This window comes from Centruroides sculpturatus, unplaced genomic scaffold, assembly GCF_000671375.1.
Source record: "Centruroides sculpturatus isolate CEXI.00-Female unplaced genomic scaffold, Cexi_2.0 scaffold440, whole genome shotgun sequence".
NCBI classification, from domain to species: Eukaryota; Metazoa; Arthropoda; class Arachnida; order Scorpiones; family Buthidae; genus Centruroides; species Centruroides sculpturatus.
The window spans coordinates 75,621-101,015 of NW_019384633.1; the positions used below are offsets into that span (position 1 = coordinate 75,621).

The 25,395-nt window shown below is 29.0% G+C and overlaps 1 protein-coding gene across 2 annotated transcripts; it reads left to right on the top strand.

Annotated features, from left to right (window-relative positions):
• Positions 1–4,344: 4,344 nt before the first annotated feature.
• LOC111625817 (BTB/POZ domain-containing protein KCTD9-like) lies at positions 4,345–23,642 on the top strand. Of its 2 annotated transcripts, none has more exons than XM_023369052.1 (11): positions 4,345–4,534; positions 7,139–7,260; positions 10,973–11,016; positions 12,828–12,954; positions 17,598–17,794; positions 17,876–17,943; positions 21,875–21,970; positions 22,053–22,223; positions 22,320–22,425; positions 22,520–22,653; positions 22,736–23,642. In XM_023369052.1, exons 1-11 carry the CDS (start codon positions 4,487–4,489, stop codon positions 22,850–22,852), a joined length of 1,230 nt encoding a protein of 409 aa, XP_023224820.1. In that variant the 5' UTR covers positions 4,345–4,486; the 3' UTR covers positions 22,853–23,642. The 2 variants fall into 2 exon arrangements, with proteins under 2 accessions (XP_023224820.1, XP_023224821.1); XM_023369053.1 differs by having other exon boundaries at positions 4,346–4,534; positions 22,053–22,202.
• The last annotated feature ends 1,753 nt before the right edge of the window (positions 23,643–25,395 follow it).

Genomic DNA, 25,395 nt, shown 5'->3' on the forward strand with positions numbered 1-25,395 from the left:
AAAAAAAAGTTGAAATAAAGTGATTAAACAAAAGTTATTACAAATATCGTAAATAACAGTTCACAAATGCACATATAGAGATATTTTTTGGAGAGGGAAATGGATCGATTTTACAATTTGAAATCGATCGAACACACAGTGAAATGCTCGTATACACGCGCGCCATTTATCGTAGGATAAATGGTAGGATAAATGTACTATATCAGAAACCATTGCAGGAGTATATTAAACAACTTTCCAAAGTTTTATGGCAATCGGATAAACGGTGTGGTAATGCACGAAGGACAGACACACACACACATACATTCATTTATATAGGCCTATATATAGATTATCTAAGCTAAGTTATCATGTGCCTGTAAATATATTGAATATGTTGTCTAAATAGTTGGAATTTCCTCCTTTTTCTCTATCAGCCTATATTTGAAATCCAAGAACTAAATCAACTAACTTTTAATCCCCCTCTCTAACCTGTCCGTAACTTTTTTTTGGCTCAACTTTAATCTCTCTCTATCATTAATACGCACAATATAAACTGTGAATAACATATCATAGCTCTTTTCTCACCGCAAACTACAATAATTTACCCAATACAGTATTAATTAATAAATAAAAAAGATATGGGCTTAACCTTGATGAACTCCGAAGCCATCCTAAATCTCTTTTTTTTTGTAACACTTTAAATATATCTTGTCTTAACACATAGTTTAACATTTCTATACATTTCCACAATTAAATGCATATAATTCCTTTTCTTCCTGATTTAGAGAGTTCTCATGAATCCCGAAGACATCCCATGTTACTAATATATATATACAGGCTTAACTTTAAATTTTTTGACTACGTATTCTTTTCCTTAACGAAAACTCCACAATTTGTAAGTAAAAAACAAACAGTCTAATCAATTTAAAGTCTAAAATCGTGAAAATGACAGTTAATAGAAATATTAATATAAATATTAACGATATTTACAAATAAATAATGTTCAAAACCGAATTAAAATAGTATTTATAAGCAGTCCTTTAAAAAAGACACAAGCAATATCTGAGTTAAAAACGAGAAAATTTCATATATTAAAAAATTTTGAATGTTTACATTTGACTCTCCCTATGATTGACCCAAAGTTACGCCGTGAAGCGATTGCCACTCTCGAAGTGGCAGAAATATTTACTATGCCAGTTTTGTAGCATTGGAGCTATTGGCAGCGCAAGGGCCAGTATATCTATCGACTCTGGTATTACCGAATTTAAAACATAGTATGACCACGGCTATTTATAGATCATGGTTGGGCCTGGTCTCTCATTGCCAGCTGCCCCCTCCATTGCAGAACTTGATGATCGTAAAAGGTTTGTTAATGCCCATAGAGTGGAAAGAGTCAAGAAAAACCCATAAATGCATAAAATAATTCAATTTACAATTTATTTCGTGAAAAAAAACAGTTAACTTATATAGGATTGTGAATTGTTAAAATAATTTTGAATACTTTAAAAAATTAATTCAAATTTTTAATAATTCCGACAGCATCAAACTTAGTGGGAAGAAGAAGAAGAAGATTCTTCACATCTTTTGTTTGCCAAGAAGAAATTCACTATTTTAGCAAATTTCTCTAAAACATCGGGATTGATAGCACCATCGGGAAAGATATTACCGAGTCGAGGATCGCAGACTCCATTAAAAGTATTTTTGAACATGGAATTATTGTGCAAATCTTTCAATATGGAGCATTCACTAAACAATATTTGTAGAAATTCTATGTCATTGCCATTCTTCGATGGTTTTTCAAGTATCCGAGTTGCGTCAAATACGAACAACGATGCCATGTCTCCGAGATCATCCATATCAATTAACTCGTCTAGAAATTCTTGTAATTTGATGTTGATAATTTCTTTCAATTCCCTCAATCCTTGTATCCAATCTTCGTCTAAGATTAAAAATCCTTTTTCTCTGACTATTTCTTTCCAAGTGTTCATTAATTGATTAATGTATTTAGATTTCTCCAACGCGTTCAAATCTCCAATCAGATCTTTCATCCCTTGCGTATCAATTTTCCTAGGATCGTAGAAAGTGGCGTATTTTCTGAAAAATCGCAAGCATTTTTTTTTCAAATGTAATTCGGGAATTTTCCCTTTTACCGTTGAAAATTTTGCTTGTGAGAAATTGTAAAATTCTAAGATTTTCTGAAAACTTGTCCATTCTTAATTTTTTAATTATTCTTATGACTCTTCTGTTGAATGAATTTATTACGAATTGTCTAAACTAATTGTTAAAAATCGTAAAAATAAATTAATTTTTTAAAATTTTAATCCAAATTCTTAAGAGTACAGGAAATATTGAAACATTTAATTAATTCTGTAAGATTCGGGATCCAATATTGTCTAATTAAAGTCATCCGAATTATTCGAAAATTAATTGAAAGATCTCTTTTATTTAATTTATAACAAGAGTTTTCATTTTTAACTTTTTCCTACTTGTGGGCACCCTTTTTAATCATAGCCATTGCTGGTTTTGCCAGACCCATGAGGGCCCGTTCCGGATACAACTATCTTTTAAGTGTTTACAAAGTACATAAAATCTTTTTATAAATTTTAAAATAAAATATTTTCTAGTAACCTTTTGATTTAATTTTATTTGAAAGTTCATAATTCAGAAAAAATCGTTAAAGTTAAATCTTTATAACTAGAACAGTGTATCTCAACATGTTTAAATAGAAAGCTTTTCGTGTACGATCGTATTACTTCAGCGGCTCGAGATCTACCGGTTAGAAAAAATCGGCAACAATGCTTTAAAATAAAACTAGTTCCGTACTTAGTAAGGCTTTAAGCTATAACGTAGCAGGCCCGTCCCCTCCAATAACCGACACGCGATAAAATTTGGGGTCCTATGCGAGTAACCAGCAACCTTTTCTAAATGCGGGCCTCAAAAAAAAATTCGTAGGCTTCCAGCAGTCCTCATATATTCTTTCTTACGGGAATGCAGGCTTTAAAAGCCTGCGGAGTACTAAAACACATACTGGCGCGTTCCTGTTTCATAGAAAAGATTGCTGATTCCAAAATAAAATATAGAAGGTGAATTGGTCTAACCTATTTTAGAGGATGGCCGGATGGCCGAGAGGTCAAGGTAGCAGCCTACCGATCTGGGTTCGAATCCGGGCCCTTAGTCTCGAGTTTTTCCGTGTTGTACTCGAACTGACGTCATCGAACTCACTCGTGTTACATAACAAATCAACGCGAATTAGTTTACACGTGCTACAGTTAAAAGTTGTCTTATAGCAATATAGTAGGCAGATACAAAATGAAAACGTCCAATGCTTTATTTTAAAAAATAAGCGAAGAACAAAAAGAAATATTAGTAACATACGTAGAAAATAATAAGAAAATGAACAGTGGAAAATTCGACAATAAATTTACAAGAAAAAGACAATTCGCTTTGTGGAGAGAATTAGTTGAAAAATTAATTGCGTGTGTTGGAGCTAAAAAATCCGTTATGTAATGGAAAATGTATTTTAATTTAATCCTTTCTTCATATAGTTTTCTTCCTCGATCTATTTCTTAAATTGTTTTGTCTATTAAGATTATTTATTAATCAGAACTTAACACTTCTGATTAATAAATAATCTTAATATAGTGTCTATGCTTTTAATAATTTATACATATAATTTACTATCATTTTAATACTCTTTTTCGATGAATTAGATACTTCTTTTTATTTTTGAAAAAATTTGCTGTATAATTTTATCAATTATGAATTAAAATTTTTTTATTAGTATTGACTTGACGCGAAAAGAAATGTCATCTACTGTGGTAGAAAAATTCGTTCTCTTCTCAAACAATGTCTTTCGGCTCTTTCTAACTCTTCGATAGCGATAAGAATTGCGTATCCATCAGCCATTTTCACTTTCGTGTAGCAACTCACATGGCGAGATGGGAAAGCACGTGAGTTAGAACTCTAGACTACCAATTTGACGTCAGAGTGTGGGATGGTACCACGTGACACCTTTAACACGGGGAGTTGTAACACGAAAAACTCGAGACTAAGGGCCCCGAACGGGTCGAAAAAACTCCAGGAATTTTTCCTGGGGTGGTTCGACCGGATATGTCGGCCCCATCCCTCACCACTCGACCGCCTCCGCAATAAGTTTGCTAAAAGAGGCCCTCGGGATACCCAGGGCGGAAATGTTTAAAAACAGCCCAGAATTAAATTAAGGTACAATAAAAAAAATAACATACATAGATCTATGTTTTTGTTAATTTATCGCTTTATATTAATTTATTTGTGTTTAATAAAATATAACGGTGTGTTTTTATGATTAATATATAGTATATATATAAATATACTTGCGGATATTATCTATAAAACCACCAGAGTTCGTCGGTTTCAAAATGGCGGCAAATATTTGTGTCAAAAAAAGATTTTGAAAGAAATGTAGTGTTGGAAAAAGAATTGCGTTATTTTATTACATGATTGTTAAATAAGAGACGAAAGGAAAATGAGAAGAGTCATTTTATTTCGCAATGGGACAAGTACAGATGGAAAAGTTAGTTTATTTTATATTATAAATAAATGGATTTTATTGATTGTTTTTTAGATTATATTGTGCTTATTAAAGCATTTACATTTTTAAAAACTAATTTTCTCCAAACACTGAACCAGATGTATATTTAATAAACCTTAACATATTGATATTTTAATTACGAATTGTACAATTATACAATTACTCTATTGTATATACAATTATCATGGTAACATTTTGAGATAATAATTAATGTTTCACATTTCAATTCCCACAAAAATAATTTATAATGTAATTTAGATTACAATAATATTTTGTGATTTAGTGAGATAAATGGCTCATGTTATTTGACTCACTCATGCTCTCTCTTCAATTTTGGAACCTAACCATATTATGATGTATTTGTATTTCTGATGGAGCAGTATCAAGTTATCGATATTGATCTGTATCATCATCAATGCAAATGCACAAATGAAAGACTTATATGTGTATTTCTACATAATGTTAAATATTATAAGTTATTGTATGTTTAATTTCTTGGAAAAAATATTCAGATTGTACAGTATAAACATAAAAATATATATTTAAATGGTTAAAATTTACCTAGGTAGTCCCAATGGTGGCAGTTAGGTTAGGTTAGGTTAACTACATTTTTAGTAGATGTTTCCTTTTTTTTTCTTTTGTTCAAGAACTACTGTATATCAATAACTAGTGACATTAAACAATCGGTGGCCTGCCGGTAGCCCCTTTCTGCGGGAGGAGTCTGTCAGGAGCACAAACAGTTAGAAGCGCAGCCATTGGGACTACCTAGGTAAACTAACCATTTAAATATTATATCAAAATTCAATTTTTGATTTGTATAAAATTAATTAATTCATTTGTTCAAACTTCCTTACTTTGTTTCTGTAAACAACATGAGATCATGATGTAGTGTTACTATGGAAAGCAACACGTGCCACAACACAATGTGGCATGAGGGGATTTAACAGATAAGTACCCAATTAATTTATTAATCATTTGACAAAATTAAAAGGAATATTATTTCAAAAAGATAAAATTAACTTCTTAATAATTATTTCCAATTAATAAAATTAGAAAGTTGCATGTTAAGCAATTTCATTTATTTTATGATCTTTTCACTATTTTAAAAAACTTAATTATTATTTGTTAACTAGCGACAAGTGCCCAGTGTTGCCTGGGTTTTTGAGGGGATGTAGAATTGAGAGAAGGTGATAAAAACAATGTTCCTAGTTACTAAAATGTGCATTTCTTGACCTGAGTATTTATAATAATAAAACTGCAAAAAACAAAAAATTGCTCAGGTTTGTGGGACGGAGCAATTCCTACAAGCCTGAGCAACTTTTTGTTTTTTTGAGATTCAAAAAGATCATTCTCATCCCCTTGCATAACTTTGGTGAGTCCAAATTTTGAAAAGCATTACTTGTGCTCCAATCTAGAGCTCTAGGTTATGAGGTGGTAGTCCAGCTGGTTTCAATTCAAGGAGTTTAAAAACTCCACCGAGTACTGTACATTATTACCCAATCTGCCTCACAAATGGAATCAATGTACTTCCTCATATTTGTTGAAAGGGACAACATATTAACATGATTCCACAGTAATGATGCCTTTAGGCATGCATTAAGATATCGACAGGAAACTAACAATCTGTTATCAATAAACCAACAACAATCAGCATTTGTTTATGATTTTTGCCAACAGATGGCATGACATGTAGAGGCAGCAAGTTGGATGTGGAAGCTGTTGTATACAGCTTTCATATCCCCCAATATAACCCTAATAGTATTAAAAGCCAATCAGTGCTGTATGTTCTCGGACTAAATAACAGCTATAATACAAATAAATTACAAAATTTATTTGTATTATAGCTGTTATTATGTAGCCCAAGGAATATGGCATTGGTTGGCTTTTAGTATTATAATGTATTGTGTTTTAGTGGAGTTGTTTGTTTACAATCCCAATATTTTGGGGTAATACATAGCTTAGTGTCAATTCTAAGGTCTAAGTAATACTCATACAAACTGGTCAGATCAGTTTAAGAATAAAGATTTGTATAAAAGATATAAAAGACAAACCAACAAGAATTGATTTTTATATAGATGGATGTTTTCAAAATCAATAAAAATATATATAAGTATGGAAGAAAGAAATATATTGTCAGTCTGTTGCAACTAAGAATTGATAATTGCTTTTAAAACCACTTTGAATCATAAAATATATTTCAAATGGAAATATAATTTTTAGTTTGTTTTACCTTTATATCCTTACTCTTTTACATTTTTGTATATATGCTGTCTATTGGACATTGTATATTAATAGAACTTATTATACTGGTTATAGTTTCTGATTTGCAAATAGAGATCTTAGTCAGAAGTCAAAACAAAATATATTTTCACAGGTGAAAATAACAATGACTTTGACTAAGATCTCTATTTTCTAATCAGAAACTACATCAGGATAAGTCCTATTAATAAACAAGGTTCTAGTAGACAGCATATACCATATAAACAGAAATATAATTTTTAGAATTTATGAAACTATTTTGGTATTGTCATTATAATAAGAATTTAAATGTGTAAAAATGTAGATTAACAGTTATGTTCATTTTAGGTTGTTATGCTAAGCCATTCTCTTGAAGAACTCCTTACCACAGCTAGTAATAAATTTAATATAAAAGCAAAGAGGCTGTTTACCATCCAAGGTGGAGAAATAGATGATCCTAAATTAATTCGGTAAATAAGCTAATTTTTTTAAGTCATATTGTATATTATATGTAATTTTAATTGTTCATTTAAATGTTTATGGTTAATATTTTCCCAGTTAAATATTTTTGGTTTTGTAATACCCAAACTTCATAGAATATACTTCTTTCTTGAAACAATGTTTTTCAACTGATGTTTACATCAGTTGAAAAACATTGTTTCAAGAAAGCATATTTGCATCAAATACAACATTTTTAACAAAATGATAGTCTTGAGTTACATTCAAATACAATTGGTAAAATGTTTGAATCATGAGAAAAATACACTAAATGTCAACAAAGGGGAATATGCCTTGCAGTTGTTGCTGGTGCTGGAAAAAGCATTAAGCATCACATCATACCAACACTTTCTATAAGCTTAAATATGGGTTTTATGATATCACTAATATAGTCAATCAGTTCTACAAGTTACGGTATTATTAGAGATATTGTGAAGAATATGTTGCAATTTATTTTTTATTTGACTTTTACTTCCCCAGCTGTTAAATATCAGTATAACAACTGGGAATATTCTTAATAGATTATATAAAGATATAGGGAAAATTATTGTAATTGGTCAAATTTTGTCCCTCCTTGGATTTTTCAATTCTCAATATTTTGACATTCAAGGGCCCCAAAAATTAAAAAGCCTCTTACAAAATTATGTATGTGTATGTGTGTGTGCATCTATTTTGCATTATATCTAAGGATTGGATAAATCCAAAACCTTTGAAACTTGGCATGATTATTATTTCTTTATGTAGGGCATTGATGCTATTAAATTTTCGTAGTTAAAGGTCAAATGGTGTGGAAATAGAGGGGGTCATGTGTCACTTCTCAAGTAAGGTCACCTTAGTGAAAATTTTTACTCATTTTTGACATTTACAAATTTTTTAAAAACTCATCTCTAGTCTCAAAATTAACCTTTTTTTCTTTCTTATAATAATTAATAATATAAATTTTATTTTTTTAATAAAATATAATAGCTGATAGTGCCACAAACAATTTTAACTTTAAGCTAATTGTGTCTTAGTGTTTTTAAACTAAAATATTCTTTTAAATAGAGAAATTTTTCATAATTTAACAAAATTACTCTTCTTAAGCTTTTATTATGTGAATTTTATATTATAGTATAATTGAAACTTATTGAACTTCTTTCATGGTCCCTTTAACCTCCTGTTAGATTGCTAAGTCAAGCAAGAGTTCTTGCCAGCTTTTTATTTTAAACTTTTGCATTTTTTTTTCTAACAAATTTCTTTATTTCTATATGTTATATGCTGTCCTATACTATAAATGTAATGCTTATAGTATGGCACGTAGATTGTATGTGTTACTGCATATAACGGAAATATTTGTTAACCATATTAATTATTTGGTGATCACAAAGTGATGTTTTAGGCATTTTGCATCCTAATATGACTAATAATCCTAGTTTGTTACTTATATGGAAATATTTCATTTTGTTTTAATTAGATTTTGAAGATTAAATAGTGGGAAATAGACTCTTGGTTAATGTTTTCCCACAGAATGTGTAATCTTCAGGGATGAATTACTGACATTAAGTGAGGCTGTTTGTAGTCCATTTTCATATATTTGCTATTTATTATTATATAAATAAAGAGAATTATTCCATTACTAAAAAAAATTTTTTCATATCATAATACTGGTTGTCTTTATTGTGATTGTTATTGGTTCTACATTAACACGAGTCTTTGTCAAATTGTGTATTCTAAAGGTTTAGCACAATGGTTTTCTGAGAGAATATGATTTTAGAAGCATAATATTGATGATATTTTACTTATATGAAGGAAAAGAAAATTTAAATTGTGTATATGTGTGTGTGTGTGTGTGTCTATATATATATATAGGCTGTCCATTCATTTCCTTCAGTCCTCAGACTAAGAATGGTCTACTTATCCTTTGTACAGGGCAAGAGTCCTTATTGTTGTTCATGTGTTCATGGATCATTTCTCAATGAGGATGACACGTTTGTTTTTTAACACTTTTGACCCAAGGCAAAATAGGTGGTTTGCTTAGCTCCATTTCCTGTTACACATACATACAGAGATTATATAAGAATTTTCCTCATCTAATTCCAGTTATGGTGTAAGGAAGCTCTTTATCTTAGTATGCTCTTCATATCAGAATTACTATCTGGAGAAAGACTTCAGAGAGCAGGAGCAGAAGCTGTAAGAGAAAAATGAAACAGAATAAATAAAAAAAGGAATGGAAAGGAAACAAAAGCTGAAAAGAATAGTTAGATAATTTGGGTTTTGGAGAAAGAATTAGCAGGCAAACTGAAAAATCATGAAAAAGCAAAGGAGGCAAGCAAGAAGCAGCTTTTAATATCTTTAGAAAAAAATGAACTAATGAAACAATACTAATGCAGGATGACTAAAGAGTAGGTTTTTTCTGCTATTTCATTGTAATTTTATGTTTTCGCATTTCTTGTTTCTATTTCTAATCTTCCTTTTTATATATTCTAAAAGATTTTTTTTATCTTGTAGAATATATAGAATATATAAGAAATCTGTCATATAAGTGTTTGATGCAATTTTAATTTATAAAGACATTACATTGAGCATGTGCTCCAAAAAAAAAGCTATGGCTGAATTCTTGATAACAACAACAATTGAAAAAATGAAGTTTGTAAATAATTATACAAAATTGTCTAATTTTACATACGTATGATCAAAACTAAATAAATATGACTTTGAAATATATTTGATTAAGTAGTATTTTCTAGGTTTCTACATTTATGGGTCCATTGTTCTTATATTGGCATCCTTCGTTTTTCTGTAACTTGGTTCATCAGAATCTATAACTTAATTTAAATGTGTAAATTCATTGTAGTAATCTCATATTTAGCAAATTAGAAACTATTGCTGTGAATGCATTTGTAAGTTGTAGAGATCCTTGTAAATTTCAACCATCATTCCTGCCTGATATTTGCAAAAAGAAGAAAAAAGTAATTGGCTTTATGCATTCATAATTATGGCATTGAAACCAATGATGATACAAGCCCATGTTTGTTACATATGAACTTATTGTCATAATAATGTTCTTGGAAGATGTACTTTATAGTGTTTAGACTCATATCTTTAACATAAAAGATGAACCAAAGTGAGATTCCTCATTATCTCCCATAGTTCTTATGGCACTAAGTGTAAAAGTCTCAATTACTCAAAAGCTGGGTAATAGACATACATTGTTTTCAATGTTTCAATTATTGTAAGTCTTTTTCCCTTCTTGGTACTGTAGTCTCCTTTAATTTCCTTTTTTATTTTAAAATTAGTCTCTGAGATATTGTTTTCATATGGTGAAGTTATTCTGAGGGCTGGATATTTTACAACAGCTTGCTTTCACATTACATGTGCAAAGTTTTAAAATTATCAAATATTTTTTTTTAATTTCAAAATTTTAACATGAGTACCTAGAAATTGTTGTGTTGGTCACAGTTTGCCATTGCTGTTCTAGACTTGATGGAAATATCTATATTTCTTGAAATTCATTATAAAGGTTTTAAGATAACATTGATAAAATTATATTTATAATTGTAATTTTATTATTGTATTATTAAACAGTTTATGTAATGTTAATTTTTAAAATTGTTGTTATCCAAATGAATTTTTAAGCAATGTGATATATTATATTAATATTTGAAAATATAGATTGAAATTTATATAATTTAATTCTAATTTAAGGGATGAAGATATTCTTTATGTTTCAGCAGGAGAACCATTTATACGTAAGTTATGCTTATTTATTACTTTAAAAATAAAAGTTTTACTTTTTATTTAATTCAATAGTGCTTTATTTGAAGTAAAAAAAAATTACTTAAATTTGTAAAGTACTATATTATTTTTCTGCCCTCTACAACTATTATCAACACAACTGTGTGCCGGAAATAGCCGTTACCTCACGGGTACTTTACGTGGATTCATGTTAATGTGTCAGGCCTGGACTTTAAGCGTGCACTGAATTAAATAATGACAAAGTTAGTTAATAACAATCAAATGTTTAATAAATATTCTAGTAATAACTATATACAAAATTTAGTAAAAAAATCAAATAACAATTTATTCAATGAAAATCAGTAAGAATCAACCCGACAAAACTCAAATCAATCTGTTTTCTAACTTAAATCTATTCCCCTTTGTAACTTGACAAAAATCAAAGACTTAACTTATATACAATAAATCTTATGAATTAAAGATCCTAATTGTCACCTCAATATACTAGGAACCTTTTCCTCAACTCTCAAGACTTTCTCTAATCTTCGATCCACAAATCGAATAACTTCAAAAACGCCTTGGAACTACTTTATCCTATCGGACACCTCTCTCATTTGCTGCTACGAAGCTCATTATCCTCGTTGCTAACAGAAGCTCATCTCGATCATCTTCACTTGAGGTTCAGTCTTTATACTGTGAGGTGACGTCACAATTCTGAGAGCGATCACTCCCCTCATTTACATACTTATTTGCTAACAAACTTTTTCCTGTTTGTCTGGCAGCCTATTTTCCAACAATACTCACTAACCTTTTACATTATTCTTTTTGACAATTTTCGGGATGTTTTATTCTTTTAAGGTTTAGCAAGTTTCCTAAGTTGTGCTTGTGGGGTCTTCCTCCCCCTTTTCTCGGTGCAGACTTACTTTTCTCCGCTCGGGAGCACAAGTGTGCGCGATTTTTAACTACAGCGCTTTTCTCTCATCGGTGAGTTGGTTTCTCTTCTATTTTTAAGTTTCTAAGGTGAATGGTGAGGAAAAACCTTCGTCCTAACAAGACATAAGCCCCAAACAAAAATAGAATAAAAGCAAAAATAAAAGTAACTAAAAATAATGCTCGGACTTGGTTCCTTACAAATTTTGTAATACTTTCAATTTTTCCTTCTCCTAAAATTAAGTATTTTTAAATGAAATAATTTGAAAATGGTAAAGATTTATTTTTATTAATTCTTTTATTCGGAATAAATTAAAACTTCTTACAGCATTTATTTAAAGTTAAAATGATGAGTGAGGGCATTAATAATATAAAATGGTAAAGATTTATTTTTATTAATTCTTTTATTCAGAATAAATTAAAACTTCTTACAGCATTTATTTAAAGTTAAAATGATGAGTGAGGGCATTAATAATATAAAATTATAACAATTGGTTTTTGTCATATTTTTAATGTAACAAAGTTAGAATGTTATAATTTTTTTGTATTTTATGTAAATTTTTATGATTGTTTTATGTTGTTGTTATATGTTTGTTTAAATGACAGTGATTACAATTAAATATTAAATATTTTATTATAAGCATTGATAATTATCAAATTTATATGCACCCTTAATATGAAACAATAGACTATCAAGAAAACACTTCAGGAGTTTATAACTTTAAAATATATTTCTTATAATTTTTGAGAAAAAGTAGTCTTTATTAAATTTTTAAAATATTTAAAATTATTAACAAATTTTTAAATCTAATTTGTAATTTATTTTTAATGAAAATTAACATTAGCAAAAATTATAATAAGTAATAAAGTTTTTTTTCTAATTTTTTTACAATAGCAATCGAGAATAATGGACCTATAGCATCTAGATGTAATGTAGAACATTCTTCAGTTCCTTCAGCTCCTCTTGGAAATCCTGATTGGGTTTTATTAAATGTTGGTGGTAAATATTTTGCTACAACTAGGTATGTGAAGAACAAGATTTTAAGAATTTTTTTACAATATTTTATAAATGTAATTACAAACAAATAAGTTACATAATTAAATTCTATGAGAAGTTGAAGAATTTGTGAAGTAAGAAATAATGATGTAGAAAAAACAATATATTTATGTTAAAAAAATATATATATTATAATATAATTGAAATGGGTTGATAATGATGATAATAATAAATGCAGAGCCCAAACAGTTAGGAGTTGAAAGTTGAAATTTGGTACACAGTTATGGTATGTCATGAGAATGTACACTAAGAAGGGATTTTTTGAAATTCCCACTACAAGGGAGAGAGAGGGAGAGGTTAAGGATTACCCCGAAGAACTCAGCTTCTACCATACTATTTTAGATGCCTTTCTTGCATTTATGTGGGAGATTGAACATAGTTTTAGATCCTTCTAAAAATTCTCAATGATATTTAGTGTTCCATAATATATAAAGTTGACACGGGGAGCACATGCACATAAGTTCACTTATTCGAACTCTTCGTCTTAATGTTCAATTTTATGTTCTAATTTATATTTATGAATGATTTGGGAAAATCTAGCTCATTTTTCAAATTTAGTAAACCTGAAGAAGAACCCAGAAGGGTTACAAAAACATTTGTTATTCATCACTTAGTGGTACTATGCACTGGTTAGTGGTTGCTGTGAATCTTAATTATTGTTTTCTCAGTGTGGTACGCAGATATCTAAAAATTTTCTACTTAGTCTCGGAAGAGGGGGGACCTAATTCTTGCACTTGGTGAAAATGGGTAAGATCGACTACAATCTAATAATCTTAATCTTTGCTATTGTTACTTTTTGTCCAAGTAATGCTGGGCTCATCTGCTAGTATATTTTTATATATTTAGACAAGCAGACAGTGACCAAGACAGAAACACCTTGCTGCTTGAATTATAACATAATTATAACATCACCAAAAGTATATTTTGCTTGAATTGTTGTATTGTATGCATCTTGCTTACAATACAACAATTTGTGAAGTAAGAAATAATGATGTAGAAAAAACAATATATTTATGTTAAAAAAATATATATATTATAATATAATTGAAATGGGTTGATAATGATGATAATAATAAGTGCAGAGCCCAAACAGTTAGGAGTTTTAAATATTTTAAATAATAATTGTCGCTTCTCTCACTATTTAGTGTTTGTGAAAGAAGCTAGGTGCATGTGCCAGTTATAAAATTAGGTAATTTATTGTAAATTGGGCAATTTCACATTGATAATTGACTTGAAATTGAATTTTGTCTACCAGTCTACACTAGTTGTCCAAATATTGTAAAAAAAAAGGGTAATTTGAAGGTTATTCTTAAACTTTTTAGCAGTCCCTATTGTTATTTTAGCACTTCTTTAAGATTATTTATGGGTAAACAATTTAAAATTTTAAGTAAAAATAAATAAAACCAATGTATTTTTAAGTAGCAAAGGCAATCATGGATGTGAGATAAGCAGGGGGGTCAGGGGTTATTCCCTTCTGACACTTAATCTGCACAGGATGATAAAGCCTGATCTCTAGGTCATTGGATGGATAGAAGGGCAAATTGAGTGGGGAGTGCATCAGTAAGTCAGCAGGGGTCTATGGACAAATCAAAGACAGGTTTTAGCATAACAAAATATAAAATTTAGAACTAGATTTAAAACTAAATCTAGAATATACAGATCTATACGCAGATAAATGCAGTTATGAATGCAAACAATAAATCCTTACGAAGCATGTGCTTGACCTAATTTCCTTATTCTAAGGGTTTTTACGTGGAGAACAAGTTTCAGCCCCCTTAAATACCTCTCAGGCATATTGGAGAGTCGATGTGGAGAACTTCATTCATATGGACGGATCATTGTCACAGATGGGTTTTTAACTGGTGTCTTCCCCTCTTCTTGGATCCAGTCCGGGTTATGGAGGTCCGGGAGATGAAATGCACACAACTACCAAATTGCCGTCCTGATTAATCGCTCCCCCGAGCTTACGGTGACTTTCTCTTTTATCCCCCTGTCGTGAGAAAAAGGGTCATGATGGTTACAGTGCCAAGTTGACACTTATGAGTTAATTTTCCCATTGGATTGTTATGAATAAAAGTAACCTCTGCCCTAATTCTTACCAGGATTGTTTTGATGTCAAATTTGTTTACAAATTCCTCGACAAATTCAAATTTCCAACAAATGTGTAAATTCGCAGATCTCACGTGGATGTTTAGTGGATAGGTTCATCATTTGAAATAATTTGTGGACATTACTGATATATATTATTAGTTCAAATTTTTTCAGTTTTTAAAATCTAGCATTTTGAAATTCTAATTCTAATTTTAAAATTTTATTCAGAGCCAATATGTATAATGTATAATGAATATCATGCTGTGTTTAATATTTTATATTTAATATAAAATAAATAAATAATTATCTTATTTAAAAAGTAAACAAAATTGCTCTCTTACATTTAGTAAAATATATTTGATTATAACTTGAGTTTGCTGATAAATATTTATGAACTAGACAACAATTGATTTAGTTTATACAGTAGAGCATCGATTATCCGACTCAATTTGGAACTGGGGTTGGTCGGATAACTGAAAAAACTGATAACCGAAAAATATGAAAAAATACATTATTAATATAGTATATTAGTATATCTCATGTAATTAGTATATTAGTGTATCGCTATTAACCTACTTGCGTTGAATTTTCAGCGATGTTAAGCCTAACAAAANACTCTTTAAATATAGTCAAATTTTCACAATAGGTATTTTATGTAAAGTTATCATTTGTTCTAATTTTTTAAAAGTTATAATTAATAATTAGTAAAACAATACATATTTAAAACAGAATAGAATCAAAATATTTTTTTATAAACAAATACAAAAATCCTTTAGCACACACAATACATACATACACATTTTGTGATTCAAAAAATCACACTTTATATATGAAATGTTATATGTATTTGATAAATGTTTTATGTTGTAAAATGTTCATAACATTTTATAATACAAAAGAGCTCTTTACGATATCACCTATGTATGATCATAGTAAGTGTTCAAAATGATTTCTTCTGTAGCAATGCAAGCTCAAATTCTTTTCATTAGGTCTGCTAATATTTTGTGTAGCATTGCACTTTAATATGAGAAATTTCATTTTCAATATATTTGCATTAAATTCATTAAGGGTATTTGGGTTTGTCTTGTATAACTATAAATGGAAAACTTGATGATGAGTAAATATCAGTTAATGTAAGTAAAGTTTTGGATAATGAGATGCTTGAAACACTCTATATTGGGAGGACAGAGAAATGAGATTTTCAAAGTTGATTTTTCCAGATATTTGTAGGGTGGCATAACTTACTCACTGATGCTGTTCTGTCACAAATACAGCGTTTAGTAATCATGAACCAGTGGTCAGGTGTGTGATGAGTGTTTGCCATTAAAACGTATTATAAAATAGTGATTGTATCATGGCCACTTGATGGTTATTTTGCTAGGCGTTATGACTACTTCAACATCCATTGAAATGTTCCAGTGACATCCAGATATACCATCATGACATGGATTAAGAACTTTCAGGAAACTAGTTCTGCACTAAAAAAAAGAAGCCTCCAGGTGCGGCAAGAAGTATACAGATGGTGAGGAACAGAATTTTCTCCAATCAAAATAAGATATTAATCATTTTTAGCTTTTGTCAGTAACTAAACTATTTATTTATTAATTTAACAAAAATCACTTAGCAAATAATTAATAGACCACCCAACTACACCTTAAGTTGCTGAGACAATTTACTTAAACATAACTAATGTTTACATCCTATTTTTGTAACTAACATTTTTTTATTTGAATTTATATTCTGTTTTAGAACATTGTTATTTTCTCATTTAGCCTGAGGATGGCTTATTGAATAGGCCAAAAATGTTATTTATGTTTAAATAAATTGTCTCAGCAACTTAAGGTGTAGTTGGGTGATCTATTATTTATTTTTGAAAAAATTATTACAACAATTACATAGTTTTATATTTTCTGTCAAATTCCATATTTGTGATTATTTCCTGAAATTAGAGTTTTTATTATTGGTTCTTAATGTTGACTGTATTAATTAGGTATCTATTTAGATTCCTATTTCCATAACTGTTTTCTAATAAGTGCTGGTGCAGCTCCTGCAGACAATAACAAGTAAGGATGAACTGTTTCATCAACAAAATTTATTTATTAAATTATCTGTCAATACAACTGCATCTGTAGTTATTAGAAAATGGCTACAGAAATAGGAATCTAAATGGATGCCTGATTAATATTGTTGGTATTAAGAACCACTAATAGTCTAATCAGCTGTCCTAGAAAAAAGAACCATAATTCTTTTTTGTATAGTTTTTGTTTTAAAAAATTTAAGTTAATTATTAATAGTTAATTAAGAATTAGCAAAAGTATTCTTTATGTTTTTTTAGTTATTTAAATAAATTATTTGTTTTTAATTATATGTTTAACAAAAATTTATTATTTTCATAGTAAAATTAATTTTGGTTATATACTGTATATTCTTAAATTTTATAAATTCTATATAAAATAATTCAATTATTATTTTTTCAGTAATAAAATAATTTTTTAATTGAAAATTTACATATTTCAGAAGTACTTTAGTTATTAAGGAACCAAATTCTATGTTGGCTCGAATGTTTGCTGATGAAGAAGGAAATACTTTATGGCCAAGTGCAATTGATAAAAAAGGAGCTTTTCTTGTTGATCGAAGTCCTGTCTATTTTGAACCTGTGTTGAATTATTTAAGACATGGACAGCTAGTTTTAGATAAAAATATTAATCCACAAGGTAGCATTTTATATTGCCTTAATTATTTAATTAAATAAACAACTTTTAATCATTTCAAATTATTCTTTTATACTTTTATAGGTGTTCTGGAAGAAGCTCGGTTTTTTGGAATAGAATCTTTAGTGCCATCTTTAGAAGCAGCTATTCAAGTAAATTTTAAATTAAATATATCTTGGAATCTAATTTTATTAATTAGAAACTACAGTATATAGAGTTAGCATTTCTTTAGTGTTAGCTTCAATTGTGTTAATACAATTCATTAGTTCTAAATCTTACAAATCTTTAAAATGCAGTCTATTTTATTGAAGCATCTAACGTTTTCAGTCAATTAATTCACCTTCATCAGGAATGAATTGAAAAAATTTTTGATTTATTTTAGTTATTTTTTGTAAGTGCAGTTAGAGAAGAATTCATTAGTTCTTTTTACTATTTGAATTTTATATTAATATTATACAGAAAAATTCAGAAATTAAATATTACTCTTTAAATATAGTCAAATTTTCACAATAGGTATTTTATGTAAAGTTATCATTTGTTCTAATTTTTTAAAAGTTATAATTAATAATTAGTAAAACAATACATATTTAAAACAGAATAGAATCAAAATATTTTTTTATAAACAAATACAAAAATCCTTTAGCACACACAATACATACATACACATTTTGTGATTCAAAAAATCACACTTTATATATGAAATGTTATATGTATTTGATAAATGTTTTATGTTGTAAAATGTTCATAACATTTTATAATACAAAAGAGCTCTTTACGATATCACCTATGTATGATCATAGTAAGTGTTCAAAATGATTTCTTCTGTAGCAATGCAAGCTCAAATTCTTTTCATTAGGTCTGCTAATATTTTGTGTAGCATTGCACTTTAATATGAGAAATTTCATTTTCAATATATTTGCATTAAATTCATTAAGGGTATTTGGGTTTGTCTTGTATAACTATAAATGGAAAACTTGATGATGAGTAAATATCAGTTAATGTAAGTAAAGTTTTGGATAATGAGATGCTTGAAACACTCTATATTGGGAGGACAGAGAAATGAGATTTTCAAAGTTGATTTTTCCAGATATTTGTAGGGTGGCATAACTTACTCACTGATGCTGTTCTGTCACAAATACAGCGTTTAGTAATCATGAACCAGTGGTCAGGTGTGTGATGAGTGTTTGCCATTAAAACGTATTATAAAATAGTGATTGTATCATGGCCACTTGATGGTTATTTTGCTAGGCGTTATGACTACTTCAACATCCATTGAAATGTTCCAGTGACATCCAGATATACCATCATGACATGGATTAAGAACTTTCAGGAAACTAGTTCTGCACTAAAAAAAAGAAGCCTCCAGGTGCGGCAAGAAGTATACAGTAATACCTCGACTTATGCTACTCCGACTTACGCGAACCCGGAGTTACGCAATTTTCAAATCTTGTCGATTCGTCTTTTGTTTGAGCGCCACGCAACTCTTCATTACTCACTCCCCCCACACTATTGTTCAGCTTACATGTTCAGACGTGTCACGTGGAATCGACACATATCTACAATTTATTTTGTGTTATTTATTTCTGTGTTTGTTATATCTAAGGAGCCTTGAGAGATAATATGTGGTGATTTCTTCTAACCATGAATGAATCAAAAGATGAGATAAGATTAACGAGAACATTTATTAGCTTACATACATCCAACTTGGGTTTTACACAAATTGCGAAATTATACCCTGACTTACGCGAATTCAACTTACGCAGTTATCGCTCAGTCCCACCTATCGCGTAAGTTCAGGGTATCACTATATATATCCCAGAAAATATCATGAATGTGAGGGCTGCCATCTAACACAGTCCATGACTCTCTGCTTGCTGCCTTGGAGTTTCTTTAAACATTTTGAACAGGAGTGTTTTTGATAGACTTACATTTTCACTCATTCAAAATACAGATAATGCATGCATTGAATGATGGCAATCATGTTAGCTGAACAAGTTTTTGTCATCAATTGCTGAATCTTTTAGAAGAGAATGATCTTATTCACAGTCTGTTTGTCAGTGATGAAGCATGTTCTCATTTGTCAGATTTTGTGAATAAACAAATTTGCAATATTGTTCACTAGAAAATTTCCATGAACTACTACAGAAGCCTTTGCACAGTGTCATGGTTACAGTTTAGTATACAATATTGTCTTTAGTCCCTTACTGTTTTGAAGACAGTGACAACTATTACATCAGTTTACTATGCCTACATGATCCAGATGTTTTCAATTCAAGAATTAACCAGATTTCTTATTAGTGATCAGACGTGGTTCCAACAAGATGCAGTGACAGCTCACACAGCCAGAATATCCATGACTACTGTAAGACAGTTGTTTCCCAATCATGTCATCTCTTTCTTGTGCCCACAAGACTGCATGATTTTTTTTCTTTCTTTTTTTTGTGGGGATATTTGAAAAGCAATGTTATTAACTGCCCATACAATATTGCCAAGCTTAAACTCACTCAGAATTAGAGAAGAAATAGACAGAATCCCATTAGAAATGTGGATTATAATGACTATGTTCTCAAGAATAGATGAATGTCTATGCAGAGACAGAGGTCACCTCAAAGAGGTCATTTTCAAAAACTAAAATGCTTTTTAATTACCTTTAAGCTGATATATTTGTAATTTCTGAAATAACTTTTTCACTGAGTTATTGAGCTTTTATAATCTCCACTTTCTCTGTTTTACCCTGTATATATGTATGTATGTATTATGTATATATCTTTAAAAGAAGAGCTGATGTTTATATATATATTGTGATGTGAACAATATACAGTAAGACCCCGCTTAACGCTGCCTCACTATAATGCAGTCTGCTTGAAGCCAACAAAAAGCCCAAAATTTACACTGATTTAAATTATCACAGCATTTCATTGATTCGTATATAATACAATTATTTGCAAATACAAACCAATCAGCAAAACGTGGCAAAAAGATGTACTTTCTTTAAATCTATGCTTGTTTTGTGCAATTTCGAAAAAAATATAACATTATGGATGCCATAGGAAATATCAACTTTGCTTGGCATGAAAATGATTAACTGATAAATGCACAAACAAAGTGTGGAAGAAGTTATGGCTGAAGGTATTCAAGAACTCTCAATGAGAAGAGCCTATTGCTGTATCATTAGGTCAACCAAACTCTAAGGTCAATATAGCAGGACTAGGAGATATAAACAAGCAGGATATTGAGGAGTTACAGCAGGTTTCTGGTGAGAGCCTTACCAGAACATGCAAGAACTAGCAGAACATGGAATCCATCTGGAAAATAGAGATTCTGAAAATGAAGAACCCAAAAAATTTATCTACAGATTTCCTTAGTAAAAGTTTGGTAAGATAACCAAAATTGTTTATTAAACTGTAGCGAATGATCTAGATTTTGAAAGTAGTGCAAAAGTAAAACAAGGCGTTATGAATGCGATCTTCCGCTACTGACATTTGCTTTAGGAAAGAAAAAAGCGACAAATGAAACTTCAGAACTTTATTGCAAAAGAACAAGAATTTCAGAAAAGTCAGGACCTTCATTACAAAAAATGAACTTTACAATTCAATTCTGTGTGCATATGTTTGTGTTATTTAACATATATTATTATACAAATTAATATAAAAATATCTTAAAATATAAAAAAATCTTAAAATAGGGAAACATGTGACCAAAAATAGTCGCATGTTTCCCTATTTACTCTATGTTAAAATGACCTTGTTTAACGCTGTTTCATTTAGTGCTTTGTCATCCAGGAACGCATCCCCTGCGTTGAGTGGGGTCTTACTGTATATGTATGTATGTATGTGTGTGTATATATATATTATTAATATAAAATAAATTTTAGGAATTATATAAAATGATTTCTAAAAATTTAACAAATATATATATATATATAATATTGTTAAAATTTTAGAAATTATTTTATTTAAAAAAATATATTGAAGTTTTAATATAAAGGTTTCATTAATGTATTTAAGTAATTCGTAATTCATTGAATAAGTTAAAAATTAAATTATTATTTTAGACAATACGTTCCTTATTTTTATATTTTAGGATGAACAAGGTCCAACAGATCAGACACCACTTTCACGAAGAGATGTTATAAATGCTCTTATTTCAACACCTCATACAGCTGACCTCCGGTTTCAGGTATATTTTAATAAAATAATATAAATTTTAATTTTATTGAGGTTCAGTTAAATTTTATATTATACTTTGTATTATTTTTTAGGGTGTAAATTTAGCAGGAGCTGATTTGTCACGCCTAGATTTACGACATATTAATTTCAAATATGCCAATCTTCATCGTGCAAAACTAACAGGAGCAAATTTAAGTTATTGCTGTTTAGAAAGAGCTGATCTTTCTTTAGCAAATTTGGAAGTTGGTGCTTTCATATTTTCTGTATAAAAATTTATTATAGTAGACTATATAACAATGTAAAATTATTTATTTTTATTTACAGATTTTATTTAGATTGTGGCTAATTATTATTTTTAGGGCACTATTATGCTAGGAGTGAAAATGCTTTGTGCTAATTTGGAAGGAGCAGATCTGAGATCATGTATACTAGAAGACCCTGCTGGAAATAGAGCCAATATGGAAGGTAAGAATTTTTTCTTGTCATATATTTCAACTACTTACATAAAACAACATTTAAAGTTTCTTGCTTATTGATTATTATGTTTAAATGATTTTAGGTGTTAATCTTAAAGGTGCTAATCTTGAAGGCAGCCAAATGTCTGGAGTCAATTTAAGAGTTGCAACATTAAAAAATGCCAATTTACAAAATTGTGATTTAAGAGGTGCAGTATTAGCAGGAGCAGATTTGGAGGTGAATCTTAATTATTTTATGAATTATTTCTGCTTTATATTTAAAAGTTTTCAGTTTATATAAGTTTTAAGTTTTGTTTTAGAATTGTGACTTATCTGGAAGTGATCTACATGAAGCAAATTTACGAGGTGCTAATTTAAAAGATACTGCTTTTGAACTCATGTTAACTCCATTACACATGTCTCAGGCAATACGTTAAAAATTAATAAAATTATTATGGAAAAAGATTTTCAAAATATTTTGAAAGTATAACTATTATAAAAGAAGAATGGTTATACTCTACTGTTAAAATTGTTAAAAAAAAAAAGTTTTAATAATCATTCAAGATTAATATTATTACACTGTTAAGCTAATTATTTTTTTATGTCATTACTATCTTGAGCTAACACATCTAATGAAAGCAATACAAATAACCCACATTTTATAATATAAGAGTCAACACAAAATGATTATAATTTTGTTTTCCTGATTTATTTTTTACAGCGATAGATAATTTATAAAAATTAATATTAAAAAAATTTAATTTTGGTCTTTACAACACTTCCAGTGAAGAAAATGCTTTTTCTTTTTTTTCTTTTTTTTAATCTAGTCATTTTGTAAAAAGTAATTTCATTGAAAATTAGTTTGTAAAGTAATAGAAGTTATAAAATATATACTGTTGTGTTCTGTTGTTTTATACTTTTGTGAGATTAATAAACTTCACTGACATCATATCTCATAGTGAAAATCATGTATAATATAAACCATAGCACATTACTTGTATAAAAATTGTTCATAGTGGTCTAAACCTTAAATGTAATATAAATTCATTTTAATCTATTCTATATTGTTTTTATATTATAATTAAGAGTATTTATGCAACTTATTTATCAAATATAATTCAGTAACAAATTATGTAGCAGAATCATAGAATATTTAACAAAGTATTTATTAATTTATTAGTTAGATGCACTTAAAGTTCTATATTTTTTTGTTTTGATGTGGTAGCCTTGTGGTGTAAAATTATTGTTTTCTTTAATAAATTACATTTATTATATTATAAGAAGATAAAAATTAATGAAATATTGTTTATTATAACAGCTTTGGAATAAATATCCATTAATTCTGATGTATTTTTATATTTAGATTTTTTGGACAGAGAAAATTTAAAAATGTAGTGTACTCTCATTGATCTAAACTCATTACTGTATAAGGTTGTCCAGATTAATGAAAAGCTAAGATTAGTGTAGTAATACATAGTTGGAAAATTAAGTTTCAAGTTGATCTATAAAAGAAATATTCTTAACAGTGCAATCTATTCCAGTTTAAATTCTTCAAATTAATCTTTCAACAGTTTTTCCACTGTATATTGCACACTTGAAATTCTTGAAGATTGTTGAATTCTTGGTTTGTGGTTTTTTAATTTTTGTTACATTTGACCACTGCTCTTCCTTCAGGTATTCTTGATCTTTGGAAACAATTAGAAGTCAGTTGTCATCATAAGGGCTGATAAAGAACTGTAAATGTGGTGTTGAGCCAAGAATTAGGTTATAGTGAGAATTGGTTGGAGCAATAGCATAAAACAATGACTGAACTGGTCAAAAATTTTGTTTCTAACAGTCATATAATCAATGCAAGACTTCCAAGTGAAATTTGTGATTGTCAGGTAACTCCTCTGGCACAAGTTTAGCATGAAAAATTCCATGGATACCAAGGAAGCAGATCACTTTATCACCACTTTTGACTTGGATTTATGTGCTGTTTTAGGTTGGTAATTCTGATGACTTCCATTCACATAAATGTCATTTGGTTTCTTGATTATGCCAATAGCATCAAATGTCATATACAATAATCATTCTGTGGAGAACATTGTTCTCTTCTTTCTGCTGCAACAAGTTATGAAAGGTCTGCAGTTTCTTCTCTTTTAGTCAGGATCATCATACAAGGAGTCATTTGGTGCAATTTTTCTATTCCAATCTCTTTTATGATAATTTCCTGTACTTCATGGCTCATAGTCATGTTATATGTCAATCTTCAGATTGCGCCATATTTTCAATCTTGATATTTTTCAGCAGTACACTTATTCATTAGTGCATGCCAAATACTAACACAAGCCTGAAACTTAATTGTCTGAAAATGTATATAAAGGAAAGGAAATAAAGAAGATACAAATACATACATTTAAAAAATTTCTTTAAATAAAAACATAATTTAAATTTAATATAAATTTTTACAAGAAATTTTTACTGTTTTATTTGATTCAGTGTTTTATATTCTGTTTGCATAAATATATTATAATTAAACACAGTTCAAAATTGTGTAAATGTTATTACTATGTGATCAAAAAAAAAGAATAAAACTGATTTGGGTTAATGCATGTTTATATTAGAGTAAACTGTACTTTGAATTAAAACACTTAATAAAAAAAAGAAAATTTGAAACTTAGTAAAGTAAAAATGTAATATAAAAATAAAAATAAGAACAAATGTATTAAAGAAAATATCAAAAATTTATGTTAAAAGAAAATAGACTTCAAAAAATTATGGATATTTTTCAATTTAATTTATCTTTTTCTTCTTACATGTTTATATGAAGTAATTAAATAAGTAATCTTTCATAACAATCTAAGTAACTATATACAGTATATCTTATATATATAAATTATTTGCATTCTTATAAACTAAACTAGTAATGCAAATAGCTAATCTGTTTGAGAGGTAATTTCAATATTTTTTACAGTATGTTCTAGAGGCCTAGGGGATC

Bases quoted from the DNA above. Each gene is read 5' to 3' on its own strand.
- LOC111625817 (XM_023369052.1), top strand. From the start codon at position 4,487: ATGAGAAGAGTCATTTTATTTCGCAATGGGACAAGTACAGATGGAAAA. The intron at 11,017-12,827 runs GTAAGTTATGCT...TTTTTACAATAG, and splicing joins AGCAGGAGAACCATTTATAC to CAATCGAGAATAATGGACCT. The intron at 22,654-22,735 runs GTGAATCTTAAT...GTTTTGTTTTAG, and splicing joins TAGCAGGAGCAGATTTGGAG to AATTGTGACTTATCTGGAAG.